This window comes from Zosterops lateralis (genome assembly GCF_965231275.1).
Source record: "Zosterops lateralis genome assembly, chromosome: 3".
NCBI lineage: Eukaryota > Metazoa > Chordata > Aves > Passeriformes > Zosteropidae > Zosterops > Zosterops lateralis.
Genome location: NC_139764.1, coordinates 26,994,879 through 27,017,703, shown reverse-complemented (window position 1 = coordinate 27,017,703; position 22,825 = coordinate 26,994,879). Strand labels below are relative to the sequence as shown.

The 22,825-nt window shown below is 35.1% G+C and overlaps 1 protein-coding gene across 1 annotated transcript in view; it reads right to left on the bottom strand.

Annotated features, from left to right (window-relative positions):
- Positions 1–8,836: 8,836 nt before the first annotated feature.
- The window catches only part of DNAH8 (dynein axonemal heavy chain 8), a gene marked incomplete at both ends in the record, with an annotated part of 112,505 nt that continues 98,516 nt past the window's right edge, over positions 8,837–22,825 (bottom strand). The window contains 9 exons of the mRNA XM_083857620.1: positions 8,837–9,124; positions 9,578–9,699; positions 12,800–12,989; positions 13,081–13,233; positions 13,753–13,909; positions 18,405–18,565; positions 18,959–19,060; positions 20,216–20,332; positions 22,288–22,443. Coding sequence (XP_083713746.1) covers positions 8,837–9,124; positions 9,578–9,699; positions 12,800–12,989; positions 13,081–13,233; positions 13,753–13,909; positions 18,405–18,565; positions 18,959–19,060; positions 20,216–20,332; positions 22,288–22,443 — 1,446 coding nt within the window. The remainder of the gene's footprint in view (positions 9,125–9,577; positions 9,700–12,799; positions 12,990–13,080; positions 13,234–13,752; positions 13,910–18,404; positions 18,566–18,958; positions 19,061–20,215; positions 20,333–22,287; positions 22,444–22,825) is intronic.

Below are 22,825 nucleotides of genomic sequence, written 5' to 3'. Positions count from 1 at the left end.
TGGTTATAATCAGAAATCAATCCCAGCTGCACTCAGACCATCTGATCTCTGAGGACCTGCTGGAACACAAGGGAGTTTATTTTCTTGCCAAATTTCTATACTCTTAAGAAAATGCATAGACCAGTGTTATCTATATGAATAGAGGAAGAAAACAAAGTAGGTCAGAGTAAACTCCAAACAGGTGTGTTTTCACTGTGCCCATTAAGCTATTATCACAAGACTAAACAAATCCTGTTGACTGAAATGACTGTATTAAAAGACATTTTCCTAGACTTGAAAAAGTATTTAGTCAATAAATTCAAATATTTTTTAGTGGGGAAATACTGTTGAAAGTTATCTCTCAAACCTGGGTCTGTTGGATTTTTGCTATATTTATTCGTGTTTTTAATTATATTAAAATTTGACTTGATCTTTTATCAATGATTATGCAAGAAAATAAGAGTTTGTAAGTAAGTGAATCATTAAAATGACACTATTCAAATTTTAAAGGAGCTAGAATCCTTTTAGTTTGAAAAATACAATGCAATGAGTTGATGAAGCTTTGTTCAACTTCAGAATTGTGTTTGTTGAGGCAAGCACTTCTTTTTCTGTAGCTGAAGGACTGCAGATGCTATTTAAAATGCTGGACTTTGTTACTGCGCTCTTGTTCCCTTACCTTCCATCTGGACCAGACCTCTTATGTATTAAGGAGGAGCTGCCTTGCAGTTACACTGCAACACAGGGATTATCATGCTTCTCTGACCATTAAAGCATTCTTAACACAATTGACCATGTTTTGAGGACAAAACTGCATTTTGAAAACATCCAGTGTCTCTTTCAATAATTTCCCCGATAGTGCCTTTCTGTGGAGATGGCATAAATGTAACTACAGTCAATATACAAAACCTTCTCAAGAGTTTGGGCTCTCTGCTGTCTGAAAATTATCACCACTGGACTCATATATGCAGAGAGTAACATTCCTGTCCCACGAGACTGAGTGCTTTGTCTTTGAAACTTTCTGAAAGGAAAAATCTGTGTCACAGAGAAATTGCATGTTTCTGCTGTGACATTTGCTGAGTAGCAGACATTTTCCTAAGTTGCCATAGGCAGTAACTTAAGGGATATTACCAGTTTTAACTGCAAGTTATGCCCTTGGTGCTTCTCCATGACCAGTAACTACTAGCTTTTATAAACATCATCTTTCATAATTAACTTTGTTTGGGATAGAGATATACTCTTGGATCTCAGTGCAAATAGATCTGAACTCTTAGTGGAATTTTATTCCTTTCTACCTTATACACGTGTATTTAAAGTTGCAGGGTACAGGGTTGCTGACATTTGGGGAATAAAGTGTTTTCCAGGAACCAGGATTAAATGAAAACTGGAGGGAGTGGCTGCCCTGTACAGTGGCTGTATGAGTGTGTTGCCCAAGTGCCTTAAAGGCAAGAGCCATTTGCTGTTATGTTTTATACCTGTCGTGTGCTGCAGCAGTGAATGTGCTTTGGCTCATTTTTTTCTCTACAAAGCTGAGAGGAACTGTCAGTAAAGATCCTTCCAAGCTTAATAAAAGCTAAAGTGTCTGAGCTGAGAATAAGCACCTATGAAGTAACTCAAATAAATCACTTAAAAATTTGAAATATGTGCTTAGGAAAGGAAGAAGAAGAATGTCAGTGTTGAATCATTGAATTTGAATGGTGTTTGTGGAGTTGTAACTCATATCAATACCTTGTTAACTGAAATAAAAGTTTATCTAAGTGGAATCCTTCTGTAGGCCTCCTGGGGAAATAAAAGAGATGTCTCTGAACAGGATTATGCAAATGAGAGTTACAAACATATAAGCCACAACTGTGATTACAGCACATTGGTGTTTAGAAAGAACATTTAGTCTTGGAGCTATATATATTTCAATATCTTTAGAGATACTAAATTATATGAATTGCACCTTGAAACCTGAACTCTGGGTTAATTTATACTTCTTAGTAAAACTCAAAATTATCTTATTTTGAATCAGAACATGACTACTGCAAATACTTATGTGACACATCAATGTAAAAAAGTTCTAAATGTTTTCAAAGGGCATTAGGAAGCAGGAAAATTTCTTCTGGTTCCTGACCGTAATACACATTTTGCATTAAATCTCAGTAATTTTAATTTAGTGCTTTTAAGTACTGATTGTTCTGCTACTTAAGTTACCTGCCCACATGTAGGAGAATGTGCTCAGTTCATGAAATGTCTCATGGCCACTCTGCAAGGCTGGAATGCAGGGGTTGAAATCAACCACCTTTCCATATTTGTAGACAGAGACTCAGAATGAATGAACATAATCTGTTGCTCACTTGTTTTTTCCAGACATAAGGGTGTGATTGTAGGTAATGGACAACTCCATTTTTCAGCTGTCAGACAGTATGGCTTGTACACTTTGGGCTATATGTTTCTTGATGACAACAAAGAAATGGGTGCAAATATTTTTTTTTAAACTAAAGTTTTGTAAACTACATAATGAACTGAAATAGTTGTATCTACTTTTGGAGTCTAGCTTATTTGTGGAATTTATTTTGTGTAATGACTGTATGGAGGGAATGATTTAGATAGGTATTTAATTTCAATACAATATAGTTCTCTGTCTTATGAAGAAGAAATCAATTTAAATATTTTCCTTAAAATGTTGTTGAAGAATTCATATGACTGTCAATTTGTGAATATGATCCTATATTTAAAAATCTTAGAATTATAGAATTAGAAATGCCAAAGCTAGTTGCAGTCTTGTAATACAATAGAAAACACCTTTTTTCATTACAGTTTTAATTTCTTGCCAAAATCCCTGACTCTTATTTAAAAATTCCGTATTAAAAACCCTTGTTCAAGGAGCTTTGTTAAGAATTGTGTTTTGGACTACAGAAGGCTGCTACAATGAACTAATGATGGTAAGAAATTCTCAGCAAAGAATTCAATTTCTCTCTTCATTTCTTACAAGAAAATAGAAAGCCGTGGCCCACAGAACAAAGGAAGGAACTATAAGTCTTCTTATTCTTTATTAAGTAAAATTGACTGAAATATTCCTCTCCCATCTCCCTCTTTTGTTGTGGTAGCTTTTTTTCCACGAGGAAATTGTTTGGAAATGCCTGTCTTCAATGTTTTCCCACCAAGGGAAACCTCAGCACAGGAGAGGAAGACTGCCTTGTACATCTTCCAGAGAGACAGAGAGAATTTCTGTCCACTCTGCTGCTGGATGCCTCGTATATAGAGGCATCCTCAGTAAAATGCTTTCCAAATGCTTAGACAAGCCTTTAGTTGCTTGTCTGCACTATCTAATGGATTTTTGAGAAAAATGTCCTTTGAAGAGGGACAGGATGTGTCTCTTGAGAAATAAAATTTTATGGTCTAGCATTTCCTATCAAAATATTCCCCGCATGAATGAGTGAAATTGGGAACCTGTTTCTTGGATTTCGTATGTGTTATCATGGCTGTGACTAAAGAGAGAGAGAAGGGTACTCTTTAGATTAAATTCTCTAGGCTGTAATTATACAGGTTTAATAGCTTTCATTTACATTTACATGGCCATTTACGTTTCAGTATTTTGACTTTTTGTGCTCAGTGAGGAGATCACAAACTGCTAATCACAATGTCTTTGAGGCTGTTGCTTCGGGTGTCATAAACATCCCCCTAAAAAGAGGGAATGACCCTACCCATCCTTCATTTCCACTGCTATCCAGCAGCCTGCTCACAGGTGCAGGCACCTCTGAAGGTGCAGGGACAAAGGGCAGTTACCTGTTGAACACAGCTCTCTGAATTAGTGTGTCTGTAAGGCAGATGATCATTCTGTCTCTGAGTGGCTGTTCACAGAAATCCCACTTTGGTGATTTACCAGAAGACTTTGAGAAATTACTATTTGGGGTTCTAATCAGCTAACCTCTGGAACAACCACTCGACTAACCTGAATATCAAACATAAACATATAAACAACTGCTAGGAGGAAGTACTGAGTAGTGCACATATGCAGGAAGCTGCCGACAGTTTACCTGTCAAGACATCCTGTCAGGATTGCTTGGTAAAATGAAGCATAAGATGAATTGAAGGAATCAGCCTATTGATACTGTAAGACATTTGAAGTTGTAGATCCGCAAAGAAAGTCCAGGAGTTGGAACAGGAGTGAGGGAAAAGGCAAAGAGTCAGAGAGGAAATTCTTTAACTTTAGGTCTGTCACTTTGTCCTGGAAATAATAAAAGATAATGTTTTCCTAATATTCAAAAGGTGGAATCACATCTCCCAGGAGCTGAATGAGAGTTAGGTGGAAAACACTGATAACTGTATGTTAATTAACATAAATGTTGGCACTGATATTAAGGATGAATTTTGAATGAGATCTCAGTATTTATGAAAATATGCTAAAATAATTTTGATAAAGACTAAATCTCACATGAATAGTGTAAAGAGTATCTTGCTTCATAATAAAGGATACAAAAATACAATGCAAATTTTAAGATCAAACAGCAAGATAAGAATTAAAGTCCTAAAAAATTGACTTTTTAACTGGCAGAATGCAAACACTAATCCTTTTTGACACCTGGGAATGTAAAGATAGTGGAAATTGGATAAGTTAGGTTTTGTATTCCTGAATATTCCTTAATTATTAGTCATCTAACTAATACCTTGGTTGAGTCATTCCTTTATTAACTAGTGAATGCAGTAAATCAGAGACTGTTCTGATGTCCCTAGTGATGTTACCAGCATATAGTTATATCAAATAAATTAGAAATTGTAATGGAAATACAGAGGCATAGAAATGAGTCAGACATTAGCAATGCCTTATGCACCCTTGCTAGTATCTGCTATATAAAAATCACAAGGTATTTCTAGTTTCAAAGTATTTTTCTGGATTTGACCTTCATTTGACCATGAACCATTGCTAAGTTAAAAAATAGTTTTCCTGAATTTCTAAGACTGAATGTATACATGGCTCTTGGTGCTCTGAAGGCAGTGCTAATCACTGCAAAAAACATGGGATTTTGGATTTATAAAACTAGACTCACCTCAGGAATATCCTGCTTGTGTGATGCAGATACAGGTAGCAGCTCTTACAAAGTTTGATGAAGTATTTGTGATGTATAGAAGTATAAATAATGGCAGTGGCTTCTGAAGAAAGCTGAATGAGAGACTTGTCACAGCAATGCAGTTAGACTCAAATATTCAAAAATCAGCAGAAACATCAATACACTTAAAATAGCAGCTTGCACATTCCATACATTTGATTTTCAGTATTTATGTCAACAGAGCACACTTATCTACTGCTGCCAGATGTTCTTCCAGACTATCAAAAAAATAGTCTTAGTTTAAATATTAAGAATATATATGGGCAGTGAATGAGGTTACTGAATAAGAAACCAGTGGGTCTTCCCATAAACTGTGAATATTCTGAACAAATTTTGATTACATCTGACCAGAATCTAGAGGCAGAAACAGAGGGTGTAGATGAAGAAAACAATTCTATGGAATTAACAAATCTTTCAAGTTAAAACTTAGCTGAAATGTTACCTTCTTGGAACAAGCTCATTCCAGTCAGTGGTTTTGTGAGATTTAGAAACCTGGCCAGAAAACAAATCCTCCCCTTCCTGCCATTTGCAAGCTCTTTTCCATAGTTTTTGTTAATTCTTAGCCACTGTAACATAAAACCTCATCACACAGCCAAGCTCCAGGCTTCTCATGAATCATCGTGAAAAGTGAGTATTTTGAGGTACCAGCAGACCAATGACTTCCAATTAAGGTGCCCACTCTAAAGCAGCAGAAAGAGTAGGAGTGCCTTCCCTTGTCTTACTGGCTTGGATTACCTCTGAAAATCAGAGTAAATGGGCAGGAAAATTCTTCTGGGTGACACCAAGGGAGAAAAGGAAAATGCACACTGTGAATGCACTCTCTACGCCCATTATGGACACGTTCTTTGCATTCTCAAACACAGAACTTCATGAGTTAGGTGTTCCATCATAGAGACTAATTAAATGTCCTATTTCAAGCACTTGTCTATTTTTGATCATCTGTTAAATATTTGTGTTTTGCTGACATGATGTCCCTTTCTTTGTGAGTTTAGGCACCACAATACTGTCTCACAACTTGAACAGCAGTAGCTTGAATGGCAAATGAGCATTATAAAGTTCAGAGAGTAACTTTGTTTAGTTACTTTAAAAAAAACACAACAGACTGTGTGAGTTAATTTAGGAATTTGAATGCTTATTACAATATCCTGGAGGTATAGAGGATTCCTGGGAGCAAAAAGTCTTGATTTGAGATTGTGAATTCGTACAAATTATGACAGCTGGGAGAAATGACTTGTGGTTCAAGTAATTAACTGTGCCTCTTCAGAAGTTTGAAGAGCTGGCTGTAAGCAAATTAAGTGTAAGAATACTGTCCCACACATGAAAATCCTTCATAATTATTCTTGAACCATGCAGAGACAAAAAAAGAGCTATCTGAATACATAGTAGATGACTGTTTTCACAAAATATGGATGATTTCCATAAATTAGCTGGAAAGCTCTATAAAAATTAACATTCATTGTAACCTGAAAGTAGTGAGCTAATGTATGGGATTGAGGAAAGAGAATGGAACAAACCCCTAGACAGGCTCAGAGAAGATGGGAAATGGGGATTGGACTCTGACAAACAAAAAAGAGATACATTCAAAAATGTGATCTATGCAATATATGATATAGCTGGGATAACAATATACAATTAATCTCTGTGGTTGGTATTATACTGGACAGAATAAAATCATCCTCAGAGTAAGTTGTGTAACTCAGCACATTAATTTGCACTTTCCCTGCTATTTGGCCACACAGACTTTCTCTTGTAAATGTGTCAGTGCACATCTTCCACCTGCAGAGGCATTCAAGGTTACACAGTTTTTCTCCATTTTAATTAGGCTGAAAGGCTAGACCAGGAAAAAAACTTTTAGGAATGAATACATACAGTTCTTGTGCTGCTTTTTGGATATGATCTGTTTTCCCCTCTGCCCCCTCAGTGAGTATACTGGATGTATGCAAGAACACGGGAGGGGAAAAAGCCAGGGCAACCAACCCAAATTGTGTTCAAAGGGATATTCCATAAACATGAATTCCATGTTCAGCACCAAAGACTTCAGGAAAGGAGTAGGATTGGGGGAATTCTCATTGAATCTGTCTTACCAAGTAACCATTATGTATGCTAAGGCTCTTCTCAGAAAGCAGCTAAACATCTGCCTGCCAGTGGGAAGGAGTAAATAAATTCCTTGATTCAATTTTCTTATGTATGCAGCTTTGCTTCACTTACTAAACTGTCTTCATCTTGGCCCCTTCATTTTCAGCTTCTGATCTTGCAATTCTTTGCCCCATTCTGCTTGGGTAGGGCAGCGTAGGGCAAGCAGGGTGGGTACTTGGCTGCTGGTCAACCCACCACATATTCTATCATCAATATTGTGATTACTTGGAGAAAAATCTTTTGCAGTTGCAAAGTCAGATTTTTTTTCCTTTTTTGCAGATGTCGTTCTGTGTATGAAATACCATGGAAAATACAATAAAAACTGTAAAAGTTATCCAACACCAGTGTGTTTCTTGTATTTGAATTTAAGTAAATCTATAGAGGAGAGAGAAGAAATTATTTACTTAATTGCATTTGGAGATCTCATTTTTTGTTACTCTGCTCCTGTTGTTGGGTCTGTGTGTTGTTATTTCCTGTATGCACGGACTTTCTGCTAGAGGATATTTTGGGATGGTGACCTCCAACAGAAGCCATAGGACTCTGACTCATGGAAAGGCCTTTTTCACCCCAGCAGATGCCCAGGACTTTGTAAAGTAGTAGCTGCACTTTGTCACAACAGATGCATTTGAACACTCTTGAACGGCAAAAGGGAAAACATCGTCCAGTCATGGGGTGTAAGTGAAAAACTCTGTTGCCAAATAAAAGTATCTGAAGGAATAAACTTTTTGGAGATTATTAAAGAGATACTGTAGACTGCACATATTGTTTAGTATTACATGAATAGAGTTAATTTAATACTAATTATGTCTGGAAAGCTCATAGTTAGGATATTCCTGGATATCATCACAGAATAATGCTGTGAGAGTAATTTCAAGGATTGCAACCTACACTTTAAAGCTAAAAGGAAATGCAGAAAAAAATAACTATACTTGTAAATAATCTGGTTCTCTCATTAAAAAAAAAAAAATCCATATTTAGTAGTTGGAAGTGTACTATTTCTGTTCCCACACAGCTAAACTGGAGAGAAAGCATACTGGTCTCTGTCAGATATTCCAGACACAAACATTCCTGGTGTCATTTTGCTTCATCTAGATAGTTTAACAAGAACAAGTGAGTTCTGAGAAAGCCCAAGCAAAAAATATGGATCAAATATATTTTTCCGTCATATAGTTTCCAGCAGACTCCCAGAAAATAAGGTGTGTATCATGCAGAATCCAGGAATTTAAATTTTTATCTAGGAGCTTTTAAATTTTGTTGTCATCATACGTCACCAAAACACAAGCTAAAAGTTGTACATGCGAAAGAATGTAAAAAAGCAAAGTTTTTCTTTTTTAAAGTTTAATAACATTTTATTTGACATTATTAAAGCAAATATCCATTTAAAGTAATATAATGCATATTTCAAAGACTACAAGCAATGGACTTTTTTGGAGAGATTTACTTTAAAACTGTCAACAGTCAAGGCAAGCTGAATTTACTGAAAGCAGAGAAAAAAATCAGTAAGCCAAGACTGAAATGCAATTTCTAGTATAATGACAAGTAGCCGTCAAATACAGAGCAGTAGAAGAATTACAAATTTAATTTGTTATGTGTGCCGCATGTTTCATTTCTACCATAGCAGGAAAATCATCTTACTTGATGTCACACAGAAGAGCCACTCCTCTCAGGATCCAGTGGTCTGGAGATTTTGCTGTCCTTAAAAATACCTCTGTAATAAAGTTCAAATCTGTCCTCTTGGGCTTCTTGTAAAGAGGACAAACATAGAGCTTGGCATCCCTAGGTCTGGTTGAATCAATAGCAAACATATGGAGCACAGGCAGCTGGACAAAAAGAATCTTTGGTGTGGACTCAACAAGTATGCTTCTTCGTTTGTCCCAGCCTGCACCTTCCAAGTAGAGCCCATAGATATATACTCCTTCCTATGGAAAGCAGATACATCACAACATATAAAGCATAATAATTATCTTAAGCCATTAAAAGAAATATATGTTTTATAGCAAAAAATCTGACATTGAATCTCTTGAAACTGCTTTATTTTAAACTATAAAATAATCCTTTTTCAGAAGATAATGCTACTGAAATGGAGGGCAACAAAAGTTGTTTAATAAAGTCTATATACAACAAAGTTTCATGTAAACTTTAATATAAATTCCAAAAATCAACAGGTAGTGCAATGAAACAGTTATTTTAATTAAATATTTTTCTAACTTAATTCAAATCTTCACACTTAGTATTTGACTTCTATCCAAAGGAAAAACATTAAGGTGAAGACATTAGTAACTTTTTCCTATATTACTCCAAAATAACTCAGCTATGCATAATATAAATTAAATACCAATTAATACTGAAACATCTTTGCATGTCATACATACAGAAGGAGATGATGTGATTTCTTCTCTGGTTAGCTTTAGCACTTCATTATGTACTGCAACTTTATCTAAAGCCCAGTCTTTATGTGCTCGAGTTGCTTCTTGTTTCATTGCTGTCAGGAATCCTTGAGAAATTAAGCCAGACATTTAATACTTATCTCACATGATAAAATAAAATCTTGCTCAATTATTAGCATGGTTCTGCACTGAACTTATAGATAGATGATCAGAGTTGTATTGAAAATTAGCATCCTGACTAATGACAGCAAACTTTGCTTTGGGACCAAAATAGGAACAAGTGACAAAAGTGGCCTATGGTGCATTACACCAAAAAAAAGATTTTTAAATGGCATGTACTTTTTTCTTTCTATTAAATTACACTATTAAGAAATATTTGGTCAGGACACTGCCTTACAAATTGTCATAAGGCAATCAACTACAGGATCCATGATAAAGGTGTGTTTCAAGAAAGAATTTCAAAGCAAACAAGTTATCCATTGTGTGAGCTGATGTTTATGTAAAGGCAACTTAGCTAAAAGGTGGGACTGTTTTAAATGAAAGAAATAGAATGGATTTCACTGATAGAAAATATGTGTCTGAATATGATAATAAAATAACTATGTGAGTGTGGGGAATCTAGTCAATGCAGTGCCTACAAAGAATGAAAAAATGTATGTTTTGTTAGGGGAGAAAAGGGTGTCAGACAGAAATGGAGGTAGAGGATGACATAACTGAGGAGTAAGTTAGGTGATTTTTTTGAGTATTTTGAACAGACTTCACAGAAGTTTGAAATAAGAAAGGTTTGAGATGCAAAGGGCTGACCAGTTAAAGCACAGATGACTGAGCAGCAAAGAGACCTGAATGCGTTATAAAGGAAAAAGCTACAAAAATAGAAACACTAGTACCAAATACCTGGTTGTTTCTGCATGTGTCAGAAGATAACAATGAAGTAATCAAAAACTCAGTATCTGCTGTTTTAAGCTACAAGATGAAGAATTGCTTGGAATTGAGAGTCATAGAGATTGAGATAAAGAAAGAGAACTTAACATAGTGAGTTTCCTGGTGAGCAGTATTAGAAATATAGTGTGATATTACAAATATGCTCACCTCACCCCTACCCACAGCATACATTTTGCCCTTAGCAAACCTCTCTCTAGCTGCAGGACTACTTTCAGGGTTTTTTAACACAGAGGTTGAAGCAATAATAAAGTTCAAGACCATCTGTATCTCAGGTTTGTTAGGCCAGATGTTTTCATTTGTCAAAAGAATGTGGTCCATTATCTTTTACACCACTGTGAGTGCTGCTTTTGAATGACCAGAGATCAGTATGCTTATCAGCTGTGCCACTTAGGATACAAATGAAGTGATGTTTTCACTGCCCTCCCAATACCATCTTTTAATAATAAATTGGATGTACTCTAGGCACCTCAGCTTTTTCTGAAAACAACTCTAAAATAGACTTTGGTATTACTTTTTACAGTTCTGGCAGTAGGAAGGCCAGTAAGAACAGAAGAATCACTAAGCAAAGGTAACTCGTATAACATTCAAGAATTTCAGAGGTTAATTCTAATTAAAAAAAAAAAACAAACCCAAAACAAAAAACCAACAAACAAACAAACAAACAAACAAAAAAAACCAACCAAAAACCCCTCATAGCTGTCACACAGAAGTTTCTTATGAGAATTTTGCATGGGTAGTTGTTTAAGATGAAGGAGATTCTACTAGGAACACACACCTCACAAGGTAATGGTATTTTTTAGTCATGGAGATGGTTAAAATTTGTTTTTCTTCGTCTTTCCTCTAAATGGTAAAAATATCAAGCTACATCAGATAATGATAGCTAATGTTTACTTGTACTTCACAGCATGTCTTTGATGAATTTGAAGAAACTTCATTAAATAACCTGTGAAATGGATACATTGTAAAACTACATTTTGATGATTCTCTGTGAAAGACAAAGAACTGCTGTAAATTCTGGTACAATTGCACATTCATAGAATCACAGAAGAGCCCACGTTGGAAGAGACATGGGAAGTTCACCTGGTCCAACCTTTCATGGGAAAGGGAAGACTAGATGAGATTACCTAGCACTGTCCAATTACATATTGAAAACCTCTAGAAAGGGGAACTCTACCATGTCTCTGATGAAGTTGTTCTAGTCAGAGATTGCTCTTACTGTACTGTAAAAAGTAATTTTGTTGCTACACTAACATCTTGCTCTAGATTAAAGCTCTTCAATACTCAAAATTTACAGTTTTGAATGAGTTAAACAGTTTCAAACCAGAGAAAAATAGTATTTTCTTTAAAAGCTGTATTATTATCTTTATGTATACTTTCTTTAGAAGTTGTATAATATCATGCTACGATATGTCAGCAAGATAAATTATTTTATTTATTAACCACATGTTTTCCTTCTTGTAAGATAAAAATTGGTTTTTTTGGGTCAGACTAAAAGATCAGAAAACCACAGAATCACATTGAATGGTTTGGGTTGAAAGAGGCCTTAAAAGTCAGCAAGTTCCAACTCCTCTACTATGGGGAAGGTCACACACACACACACAAAAAAGAGAAGTAGAATTATAGAATTCCACTAGACCAAGTCCAACCCAACCTGGCCTTAGACACTGCTAGGATTGGGGCACCCACACTTCTTTGGGCAATCTGTTCCAATGCCTTAACCCCTCAAAGCAAAGAATTCTTCATATACATAATATCAGTTCTAAACCTACCTGTTTTCCATTTGAATCTGTCCTCCCTTGTCCTATCACTAAGTGCAGTTGTGAAAGTCCCTCTACAGCTCCTTTGTTGTCCCCTCTAGGTACTGGAAGGTGCTATAAAGGTCACCCCCAGAGCCTTTTCCCCCAGGATGAATGGTGCCAACTCGCTTCCTGCTGTCATAAAAGAGGTGCTCCAGCCCTCTGATTTTCATGGCCCTTTGCTGCACTTGCTCCAGCAGGTTCACATCCTTTCTGTGAGGGCCCCAGAGCTGGATGCAGCACTCCAGGTGGGCTCTCACCTGAACTGAGCAGAGCAGAGGGGCAGAGCCACCTCCCTTGCCCTGCTGGCCAGACTCCATTCAGTGCAGCCCAGGCTAAGCTTGGCTTTCTGGGCTGTGAGTGCACACTGAACCCATTTTTCATCTTGGCTTCTGCGATACACTCTGGCAGCATAACCATTAAATTACTATTCAGTACATTACTACTCAAGTGTTTTGAGTAACCTTACCTTGTGGATTAAAGAATCCAGTTATCCAAAATACCTTTGGTCTTCCATGAAATATCCAGGCAGATAATTGAGCATTTCTATCCAAAAGTTCAGTAAACCAGAAACCAAGTGTGGAAGACTCCCAAGATACTCTTCTCCATACTTGAGGGATTCGAGCATCATACATGTTATCAAGTGCATCTCTTAAATTCTGAAAGAATTAAATAATATTCAAAGTAAATAAAATCAATTTAATAGTTTAAAGCACAGTATTCCATATGTAGTAAAAGTACTTTACTTGCCTCACTCATAACAATAGTTCCTTCTATGGCTAGTTTCAGATCATTCAAACTGGTGCGGACAACTGTGATCACCTTCTGCATGCGGTCAATTTCTTGACGAAGGAAAATATTCATAGAATTAAGTGCTCCCATTTTAACTAATTGAGCCTTTACCTAAATTATAGGAGCACAGAAGAAATTTTGTTAGGTCTAAATTGTTGAAATGCCATTGTAGTATGCAACATCTTAACTTTCTGTGTGTTCAGAAATGTAAATATTAGATTTGTATATTATTCAACTAACATTTATCCCCTTAAAACTGCTGAAGTTTTTACTTTTTGTCTGATGCTACCCAATTACACGTGATTTTGCTAGAACAGGACTTCACCCAGAAGGCCCAGGAGACTGCTATCACAAAATGTTGAGACTGATTTTTTCCTGTTTTCACAAGTAGCTTTGGAAATCCAAGCATAGTCTCCTTAACATATGTCCATGGCCAATAGTTAGACATCTTGATTTTAGATAAAAAAATCTTCACATCAATTCATGCTGGTAGCAATAAGGGTGTTGGTTCCTTACTTGAATCTGCTACTACTTATATGATCCTTTGTACAATTCGGTGTTTCTTTTTTGGAATGTGTAGTGTGAAATCTCAATAGAGAGAACAGTAGAACAAGACTAAGACTATCTTGCCTCATGAGGTACGTAGTCTGGAGGAAGTTTCTCTAGCATGTCTTCAGCTGAACGATAAACAACTGCTTCTCGAGTTTCTCCTGATCCTCCACCACTTTCTTTAGGCTGAATGTTGGTAATAGTATCTAGAACATCAGCTGATGTGTTTTTCTGGTATCTGAGAGGATGAGAAATATGTTAGAAGTTACATAAAAATTTTTAATAGTTAATGATAACTTTGTAGGACACACAAAAAACACTGTGCCATGAAGTCAAATCAAAAACTCGCACAAAACTGTTTTCCTTTGCATCCTGCACCAACCATAATACACTGATCATGAAAATTTGGTTTACCACAGTTTTAAAGAATATGGACTTCCCTCTTCCCTGTTATACACTTGCTGTGTGTCTAATCCAGGGATAAGAAGGAGGTGTGCAAGCTGAGATTGAGGTGAGGTGGCAGCAAAACCTATCATACTAGAGATTCTGATTAAGATCTAAAGAGCTATTTTTTTAAGAAGAAGTAACAGAAGTTTTGTAACACGGAAGAGTATTTGCCTCATTTAATTACTTCTTAAAAGTGTAATGCAGAAGCAGGAAAGGGTGGAGGTATAACTCTGCAAGCTGCCCTAACTTTGATAATTAGTAAATTCATTCTGTTTTGAGATGTTTCAGGATTAATGACAAGGGCTGCTAGATTTACAGCACTGCAGGTAAAAAACTTCTATTCCATACTGAAGCATGGGCAGTGCAAATGTAAATTAATGTTCTGAGTCGATACAAAAATGTGAATTAAATTTGTGTATTTGGATAATGAAAGATGGTCGACCATATCAGTCCTTCAACAGAATAATTATAGGAGTATTTTTGTTACAGTGCTATCCAGCAGCATAGAGCTATGAGAGGAAATAAGAAAGAAAGTCTGAAGTAACAAAGTGTTGGCAATGCTTACTTTTACCTTCTGGAATCAGCTACACAAGGAACATACATCAATGAGTGATGTAGGATGTACATTTATACTGATTCAAAACACAGATTTGCATGTCAGCTTTACTTTTCAACTTTCATATGACATCCATCTCCTTCTATAACTTTGTCACACATAATTATATAACACATGAAACCCAGGATAGAACGTGTGAACTCCTAAAGCCCTAATGATGCTTTGGATACAGTGTCACAATACTAGAGAAGCCAGATACTACAGTATTTCAGCAAGAAAAAATTATGAATGCAATTATAAAGACTATAAATCAGAAAAATAGAAGAAATACTACTGGGAGTTTGTTTCTCAGAGGGTATAATTTCTGTTTCTAAAAGTAGGAGTGGTGGGGGCTTTCAAGGTTTTTCATAACCCTTGACTTTAGACTAAAAACTCTCAAGCTTTTTTTTCAATTTATGGCCCCATTAAAAGAATGAAAGATTTATTTAAGACCATGTATGAGCAGAAAAGATAAAATTTCTCTTGGACTCATGGCTTCATTGGTAATTTGGATGACATACTGGTTGTACTGATGACATAAAGGTTGTAACCTTTACTTTCTGTCCTGCTGATATAACAAGTAATGATTAGAGAAATGTGAACCTTCATATTCATACTGCAAACACTGTTCTTCCAATTCTGCTGTCAGGCTATTTTATGTAGAAGATGTAGGTTCCCTGATTAGTACATCAATTAAATTATAACAAATTATGGAATTTAAAAAATGGTCTCTCTAAATAAATAAATAAAAAAAATAGAAACCATTTTAAAAAGGAGGCAGTATGCAAACTTAGGAGAGAAGGAGAGAATGGCTTTTGAAAAACAGAATCAAAGGAACAAGATGAAAGGCTACTGATATTCCTTTCTTCAATGACACAAGCTAGGAACCTTCAGAAGAGGCAAAATTATGTGAATCTTATATAAATAACAATTACTGTTTGAACAAGACGTTTTTTGTTAATAAAAATAGAAAAGACAAAAAATGCATATCGATCTTTACATTATTAAAAAATATTTTCTAGTGTGGAAGTGAGATTACAATACCAAGAAGAAATTTCATTTACATACTACTGGGACCTATTCAACATAAAAACCACTGTGCAACAAAATTTTTCTGGGCTTTGGAAAAACTCACTTTCCTTTAGATTACAAATAAAATTAAGTATAGATGCAAACAGTAACAATAAAAAGATGGTAGAAGTCTGTAAAGGAAGTACCATGCTCCTGATAACAGAACCAGTTGCACGTGTTGACCTTCATCACATGTAGATATTTATGTGTAGATGTCTCCATAACAGCTTTTTGTCTAGATTGCCCAATTCAGCTCATGTATTTTAGATGTCTGCTTTGTGATGAGAGAAATTGCACTTTACAAAGATCTATTTTTCTCTATTACTGTTACGGAAGCTTAGAGTAATCATAAAGGAAGCTACAGCAACATTTAATGAATCTCATTTATAGTGTCAGTATTGCCTAAAACTATGTAAGATAAAGCATTCAATGCTTGCTTATATATTGTTTTTCCCCAAAGCAGTACTGTAAAGTGAATTGTGCCATAAGAAGAAAAAAAAAATTAATTTTCTATGGATTTTGATTTACTCCAAAAAGCATTTTTAAGAGTATTTTCTCAAGAGTTTGGATGTAACATACTATCATTATTTGATAGCTGGAATCTTTGCCAACAGGGATTTTGTACTGGAAGTGAAAACTAAGAAAAAATGCATGTGACAGAAACATTGCCTCAGCTTTGTGTAGAAAGCAGCAATATCTATTGCAGCACAGTGTTCAAAACCTTGCATTCACATTCACCTTTCCATAGCTTAACAAAAATTCAGCTACATTTAAGGCTTCAGTAGGGAACCAATTGGGAAAGGATTTTAGCAGAAGATTGTCAGAATATTCATTTCCTGCTCAGATACCTGTTAAGCATGTGCCTTTTGCAGAGCCTATGATTCATATAGCAAGTTAAAATCATTCTCAATGACTTCAGGTGTTAATCCTAAATGAAAGCATTGAAATTCATTGAAGCCTTACAATTGGAACCAACAGATTGAGTTTTTGGCTGAACTGTAAAACTGCCACAGTAAATTAGTGAGAGATAGGATTTTTCTTGTCCTGAGTAATAGTAACATGGAGACGTCTTGGCTCTCTCAGGGTTTAACTCAGCCTTCTTTATACTCTGAGATGAGTTGACAAGATATTAGAAGGAGAATTTGAATAGAATTTTTTATATTGTATGGGATGCTAATCCATCTGGTCTCTGCGTCAAAGATGAAATTCAGAGACAGTACCTGTGCATAGTTGCTTATAACAGACTGTGATAAGACATGGAAAAAACATGAAGCTGTTGAACATTTTCCCCAAACTAAAGAGTTGCTTTGCCTACAAAGCAAAATCTACAGGAAAAAAAAAAAAAAAAAAAAAAAAAAAAAAAAAGGGCTGAACTAACAGGAATAGGCGAGGTACCAAGTGGAAGAAAAACTGAGCACTAAAGAGAAACCAGAGAACTGTTCCTACTCACTAAAGCTTGTTAGTCTCAAGTTTCCTCCTATAAATTAGCTCTCCAAGAAGCCTAATTTTGGATCTAAAGCATGCCTCTCTTCAAGACTTTGTTTAGCTCTCTGTTAAATCTTGGCTCTTCTTTCTTCTTTAATCATTTCTGGGAGGCAAGTCTTGCAAGTATGACTTGAAACAGCAAGCGAATGACTTGAAACAGAATCTACTTTTAGATTCTTCTTTTCACAAGCATTTATTAACAGCGGTATGTGCTAGGCAGAAGTTTACAATAAAACTGTGTACTCTTCTCACAGCCTACTTAGAATACAGGTCTCTTGACATTGCATCAGCTTCTCAACTTAGAGACTGGAAAGTTGTGGGAAATCATTGTTTCATCCAAAAATATTAGATGATGTTAGGTTTTCACAGCAGCTCTGCGTTTGTATAACATTTGTTTTATTTTAAAGTAGAAAAATAGCTACGTGAAGAAACAATGAATGTGGAATGTGGACATACTGCATATGAAAATGCAGTATTTCATGGAAGAATTATTAAGAATTTTTTTCAGCAAAAAAAAATATGATGATGTTCATATCCTTTCGCGGGGCATATAAAATTAGACAGAAATAAAGGGCAAGCTGTTAATGGATTATTTGGAATGAAAGAGTGAATTCAGTTGAAGATAAAATTTTAAATGGAGCTAGTACTTGGTGCAATTGAAAAGCCTCTTTTAAATAATGGAAATGGCAGGACCAATTGCAACCTGAGTTTGTAGTTGTACCCAAAGGCATGCTTGTAAACCAAATGACTATCCAGAGAATCATTTAACAAGTGTGCACAGAAAAATAAACTGCTTGAAACAGAAGGCAAATACTAGAAACTTTCTCTCTTTGAACTGTATAGAATCACTTATCACATGTTCATATAAAAGCTTCATAATGCTTTCAATTAAAAAAAGTAAAATCATGAGGAGTAAATAATAAAAGTTTCAACTGCTTTAAAACGACATGTAAAATGTAGCTGAAGATACTGCATTTACAACAATGTATATACACAGTGTTCCACTCAAGAGAGAAATTTATATGAATCCTAAGTTTCCTATGAAAAATATACTTTACTTAAATATTGGATAGTGATTTGTTTCCAAATACTAAAAGAAACATTCTCCATTTTCAATATGTTGAGACCTACTTACGTAATGTCAGCATTGGGATGGAGACCAAACACCTCTGGGGTGTCCATGGCAGGGAGTAACTGGATGTAGTCAAAGTATTGTTCCAGGGTTTTGCATACTGGAATTTTATACCCAGTATAAAAGCAGAAAGCACTGTCAAACATATTTTCATTAAACCATACCTGCGAAAAATCCATGGGGAAAAAAGAAAGACAATAATTATTTTGCTACTTAGAGGGCTTTTTAATCTCACTTTTATTCTTGGAGGATTAGGGTTCTTGTTTCAGCTACTGCATCGAATTTTACTTTAATACAACTGCAAATCATTAAGAATTATGTCTACTAAGTTTGACTTCCAGCTGTCTTTTTAAGCTTCTGCTCCTCACCAAAGAGGAACCAAGGAGAAGACCCTCACTGCCAAAGATGTTTTGAAATGATGTTTTGAAAAATTCATTTTACTTTGAAAAGTCCTATAAACTGGTGAAGTGCATATTCAGCAGAAAGAAGGCCTTCTGATTTCTGTATTGCAGCTGCCAATAAAAATGCCAAATAACTGTATTTCCAAGGTCTCCTACCCTTGCAAAGCAATTAAGAAGACGCTTATCATAGTCGTCTGTGACTCGGCCTCCATACTGCACTTCTCCAATCATGTAGCGTACTGTGTTCCATGATATCCCCTGGATGCAAGCAAAGTACATGAAAGACTATAGTTATTATATGTAAAAAGAAGATTGCCATTTAATTACAATCTGAAGCTCATAATGTTCTGAAATGTAAACCGAAAAAATAATATAAAAATAATACTTCATATCTAATGTATTCACTAAGCTCAACTCTGTAATTTTATAGAAGAGTTGGGCTTGATCCTGCTATTATAAATATAGAATCACAGGATCATTTAGGTTGGAAAAGACCTTTAAGATCATTGCATCCAGTCTTTGACCAAACACCAATTTAGTCCATGCCATTAAGAGCCATGTCCAGTTGTTTCTTGAATATCTACTGGCACAGTGACTCCCCAGCCTTCCTGGACTGTCCATTCCAATGCTTGACAACCTTTCCACTAAGAAAATCCTCCTAATGTTCAATCTAAACCTCTCCAGACACAGCTTGAGGCTGTGTCCTCTTCTTGTGTTGCTGGTTGCCTGGGAGAAGAGGCTGATCCCTACCTGGCTACAACCTCCTTTTGGGGAAGTGTAGAGAGTGACAAGAAAGCCTCTTTTTCTCCAGGCTAAACAACCCCAGCTCCCTTAGCCACTCCTCATATGCCTTTATCTCTAGAAGTAAAATCTCATAATATATAAAAAATATATAATATATTTCACTATTACTTGTATGACCTGAAATCACTCACAGCTGCTATTGCCTCTCTTCTTACCCTCCATTCCACCTTCCCCACCCCTTCTCCCTATTTCTCATCCTTCTCTCTTGACCAAGTGCTAATTCATTAGGAATGACTATTCCCTGCTCAGTAGTAGAAGACCAAATGGTAGTTGTAGAGAAGTTTGATTGGCTCTGTCAAAGTCAGTAAATATTTTAACTCCCTTTCCAAAACAAATAACGTACAAATTAACATAAAACTTGTTAATTTTGGATATAGTAGTGAAAAAGAAAAACAAATTTTATGCTTCTTAACAAATATGTATTTTTACATGCATGACAGCACATAAAATATTTCAGCTTGATTTTCTTGCAGAGAACCTCAACCTTTGATCATTAGAAGTGGCACTAAATGAATAGCAATGAGTAAATTATGATAAACATGAGGAAAAAACAATTGCCGGTGCTGTACAAAGCATTAAAATGTACTATATAAAGACTTTAGTATTCACCTTCTTGATGTCAATTTTTTTCAGGTGATTTTGTATAAACTGAACACTGGCTGTAAAGTCTGCTGAGTTAAATTCATAGGGAATATTCCAACCCAAAGGTCCAAACTTGCGTCGCTCCTTAGGAATAAAATTAAACCAAATATATTTATTAACAACTTATAATTTTCTTTCCTTAATAAATTTCAATAATAACAATACCATTGGAATAAAGAATTGAACTGGAGAAGAACAGAAGCCAAGGAAATGGCTGTATGCCTCATACAGCTAAGTTATACCATGAGGGATAAATATTTATATAAAAAGCAACAAAATCATTTATTAATAACTTTTCTAATCAATTTATAAGTCATGGGTTTGCAATGCCTCACTTCTCTGTGGATAATGAGATTTTTATATTAAGTAATTAATTAATTTAGCATTGTAGAGTTTATAATTTCTTTTGACATATACTATTGACTAATGATAGTTTCAAATTTTAAAGCTCCTATATTTATGCTCAGTTTTCCAAAGAGTTCTATATCACCACTTCTGTCTTATTGTTTCAAGATTTTTTAATGTACATTTTTCAAAATTCACAAGTTTATTTTAAGGTTTCCACCATTACATTATTCAAATTTATTATTGCATACCTGTTTGGAATAAAGTGATAACAGTTGTAGTAACAGAAAAATAGTTAACGATGAAAGTAAAAGAATAAATATTCTGTAGCCCAAACACTTCAAACATCCAGCACTATTAGATTTCTCACAAATTTGTTAAAGCAACCTCAGTTAAATTGTTCTATGATTTTTTTCCAGAATGTAGAAGAAATTAATTCAAGAAGTTAAGAACTAAGTTTCTGAGTAGTGCTGACATTTACCAAATGAATAAATTACATTTTTAAATTAAGTGATAACATATTTATCAGATTTTATATTAGCAGCAATCACTGACACTAACATTTAGGCACCCTAGCTACAATATTTAAAAAGAACTACAATGAAAAACCTTTTATTTTTCAAAATCAAATGCTGTTTATAAGCAGATGAGATGGCATTAACCAATAATACCATGCTGAAAATTGTAATGATTTCCTGCTGAGTTTTTTGAATTACTTCTTAAGCTATATTTATCATAACGATCTTGTCACCAAAGAAGATTAAGAATTGGTCAGTTTAAAGGCAGGACAATGTATATATTGCTTATTGGTTAGCAATTCATAAATAAAATTTCTTAATAGATGAATAGCTGTAATAGTTTTTAAAAATACTGATGGGTTGAATAAGCATAGATCTTCTAGTTCCACAAGAACAGTAGAATACTGAGGCAGTACACAGAACAACTGTTTCATCGTTTAAAAAAAGGTAGAAAGAAAATAATGCAGAATGCTGTATCTTAACAGTGAACATAAACAAATTGTCCTCTCAGCAGCTGCCTACTACAAAAACACAAGCTGCTCATTAGAACATAAGGCTTAAACAGTGTTTTATAACTATTTTGAGATCCTTGGTGAAAAGAAGGTACATTCAGAGAGCTCAAATTATTAGTATTTATTGTGATTTCAAAACTTATTTATCTGTAGATATTATTGTTCTCACACTGAAATTAATGTAGAAAACACATTGACATAGATATCACATGAATTTTATTTAATTTTAGCCATCTAGAAAATAGCTACTCTAAGTTAGGCATCTGAATTGCCTTTACAATCAATGGAGAGAAAGAGAGATATCTCTAGAAAAATATTCACTCTTAGAGAAAGACAGCTGTGACAGCTAAGCTGGTTTTCTGTTCCAGCAGGCTTATCTATTTCTATTGACTACAGAGTTATTTTTTTTCCTGTATACCCAATGACTAACTTCCAATCAGCTGAAGTTAGATGAGAAAAAAATTCTAAGTGCTCATCATATGAAAATTGTTTAAAACCTATTAAAACAGAGATAATAATGAACCTTGAAATACAGATTACAGAAATTAAAGCTTTAGTCCTGCAGCATGATGCTATGACAAATATCAGAATGTGTTTTTTCAGGAACCTCTATTAGACTGACTCCATATATTATACCATTATTTGCAAACCTTTTAAGAAATACCTGAACAGTAGAATGCAGGAAAGCTACAGTGTAAAGCAAAGGCTTCCACATAGGCAGGTTGCTAACATTTAACATATCCTGACTAATTCCAGAAAATGTTCTTTTCAGTCCGGCACGTATGCCTTGTGGAGGTTCATTTGTGAACTTTATAGCAATCTGTCACAAGAAAAATATAAAGCAATTGTTTACTGAAACAAAAATAGCAACATATGAAAATGTAACAACTACTAGTTATAAATAAAATGTAAATTACTAAAGCCTTGTAGAAATAAAGTTGATATGTACTTAAACTGCATAAAAGGAGCACACAGAATCATAGAATAGTTTGAGCTGGAAAGGACCTTTTAAAGGCCATCTAGTCCAACCTCCCTGCAATGATCAGTGACATCTCAAACAGATCAGGCTGCTCAGAATCCTGTCCAATCTGACCTTGAATGTTTCCAGGGATGGAGTATTCACCCCCTTTCTGGGTGCTACCTTTTTCAGTTACTCACCATCCTCATTGTAAAAAACTTATTTCTTCAGTTTAAAACCAGAA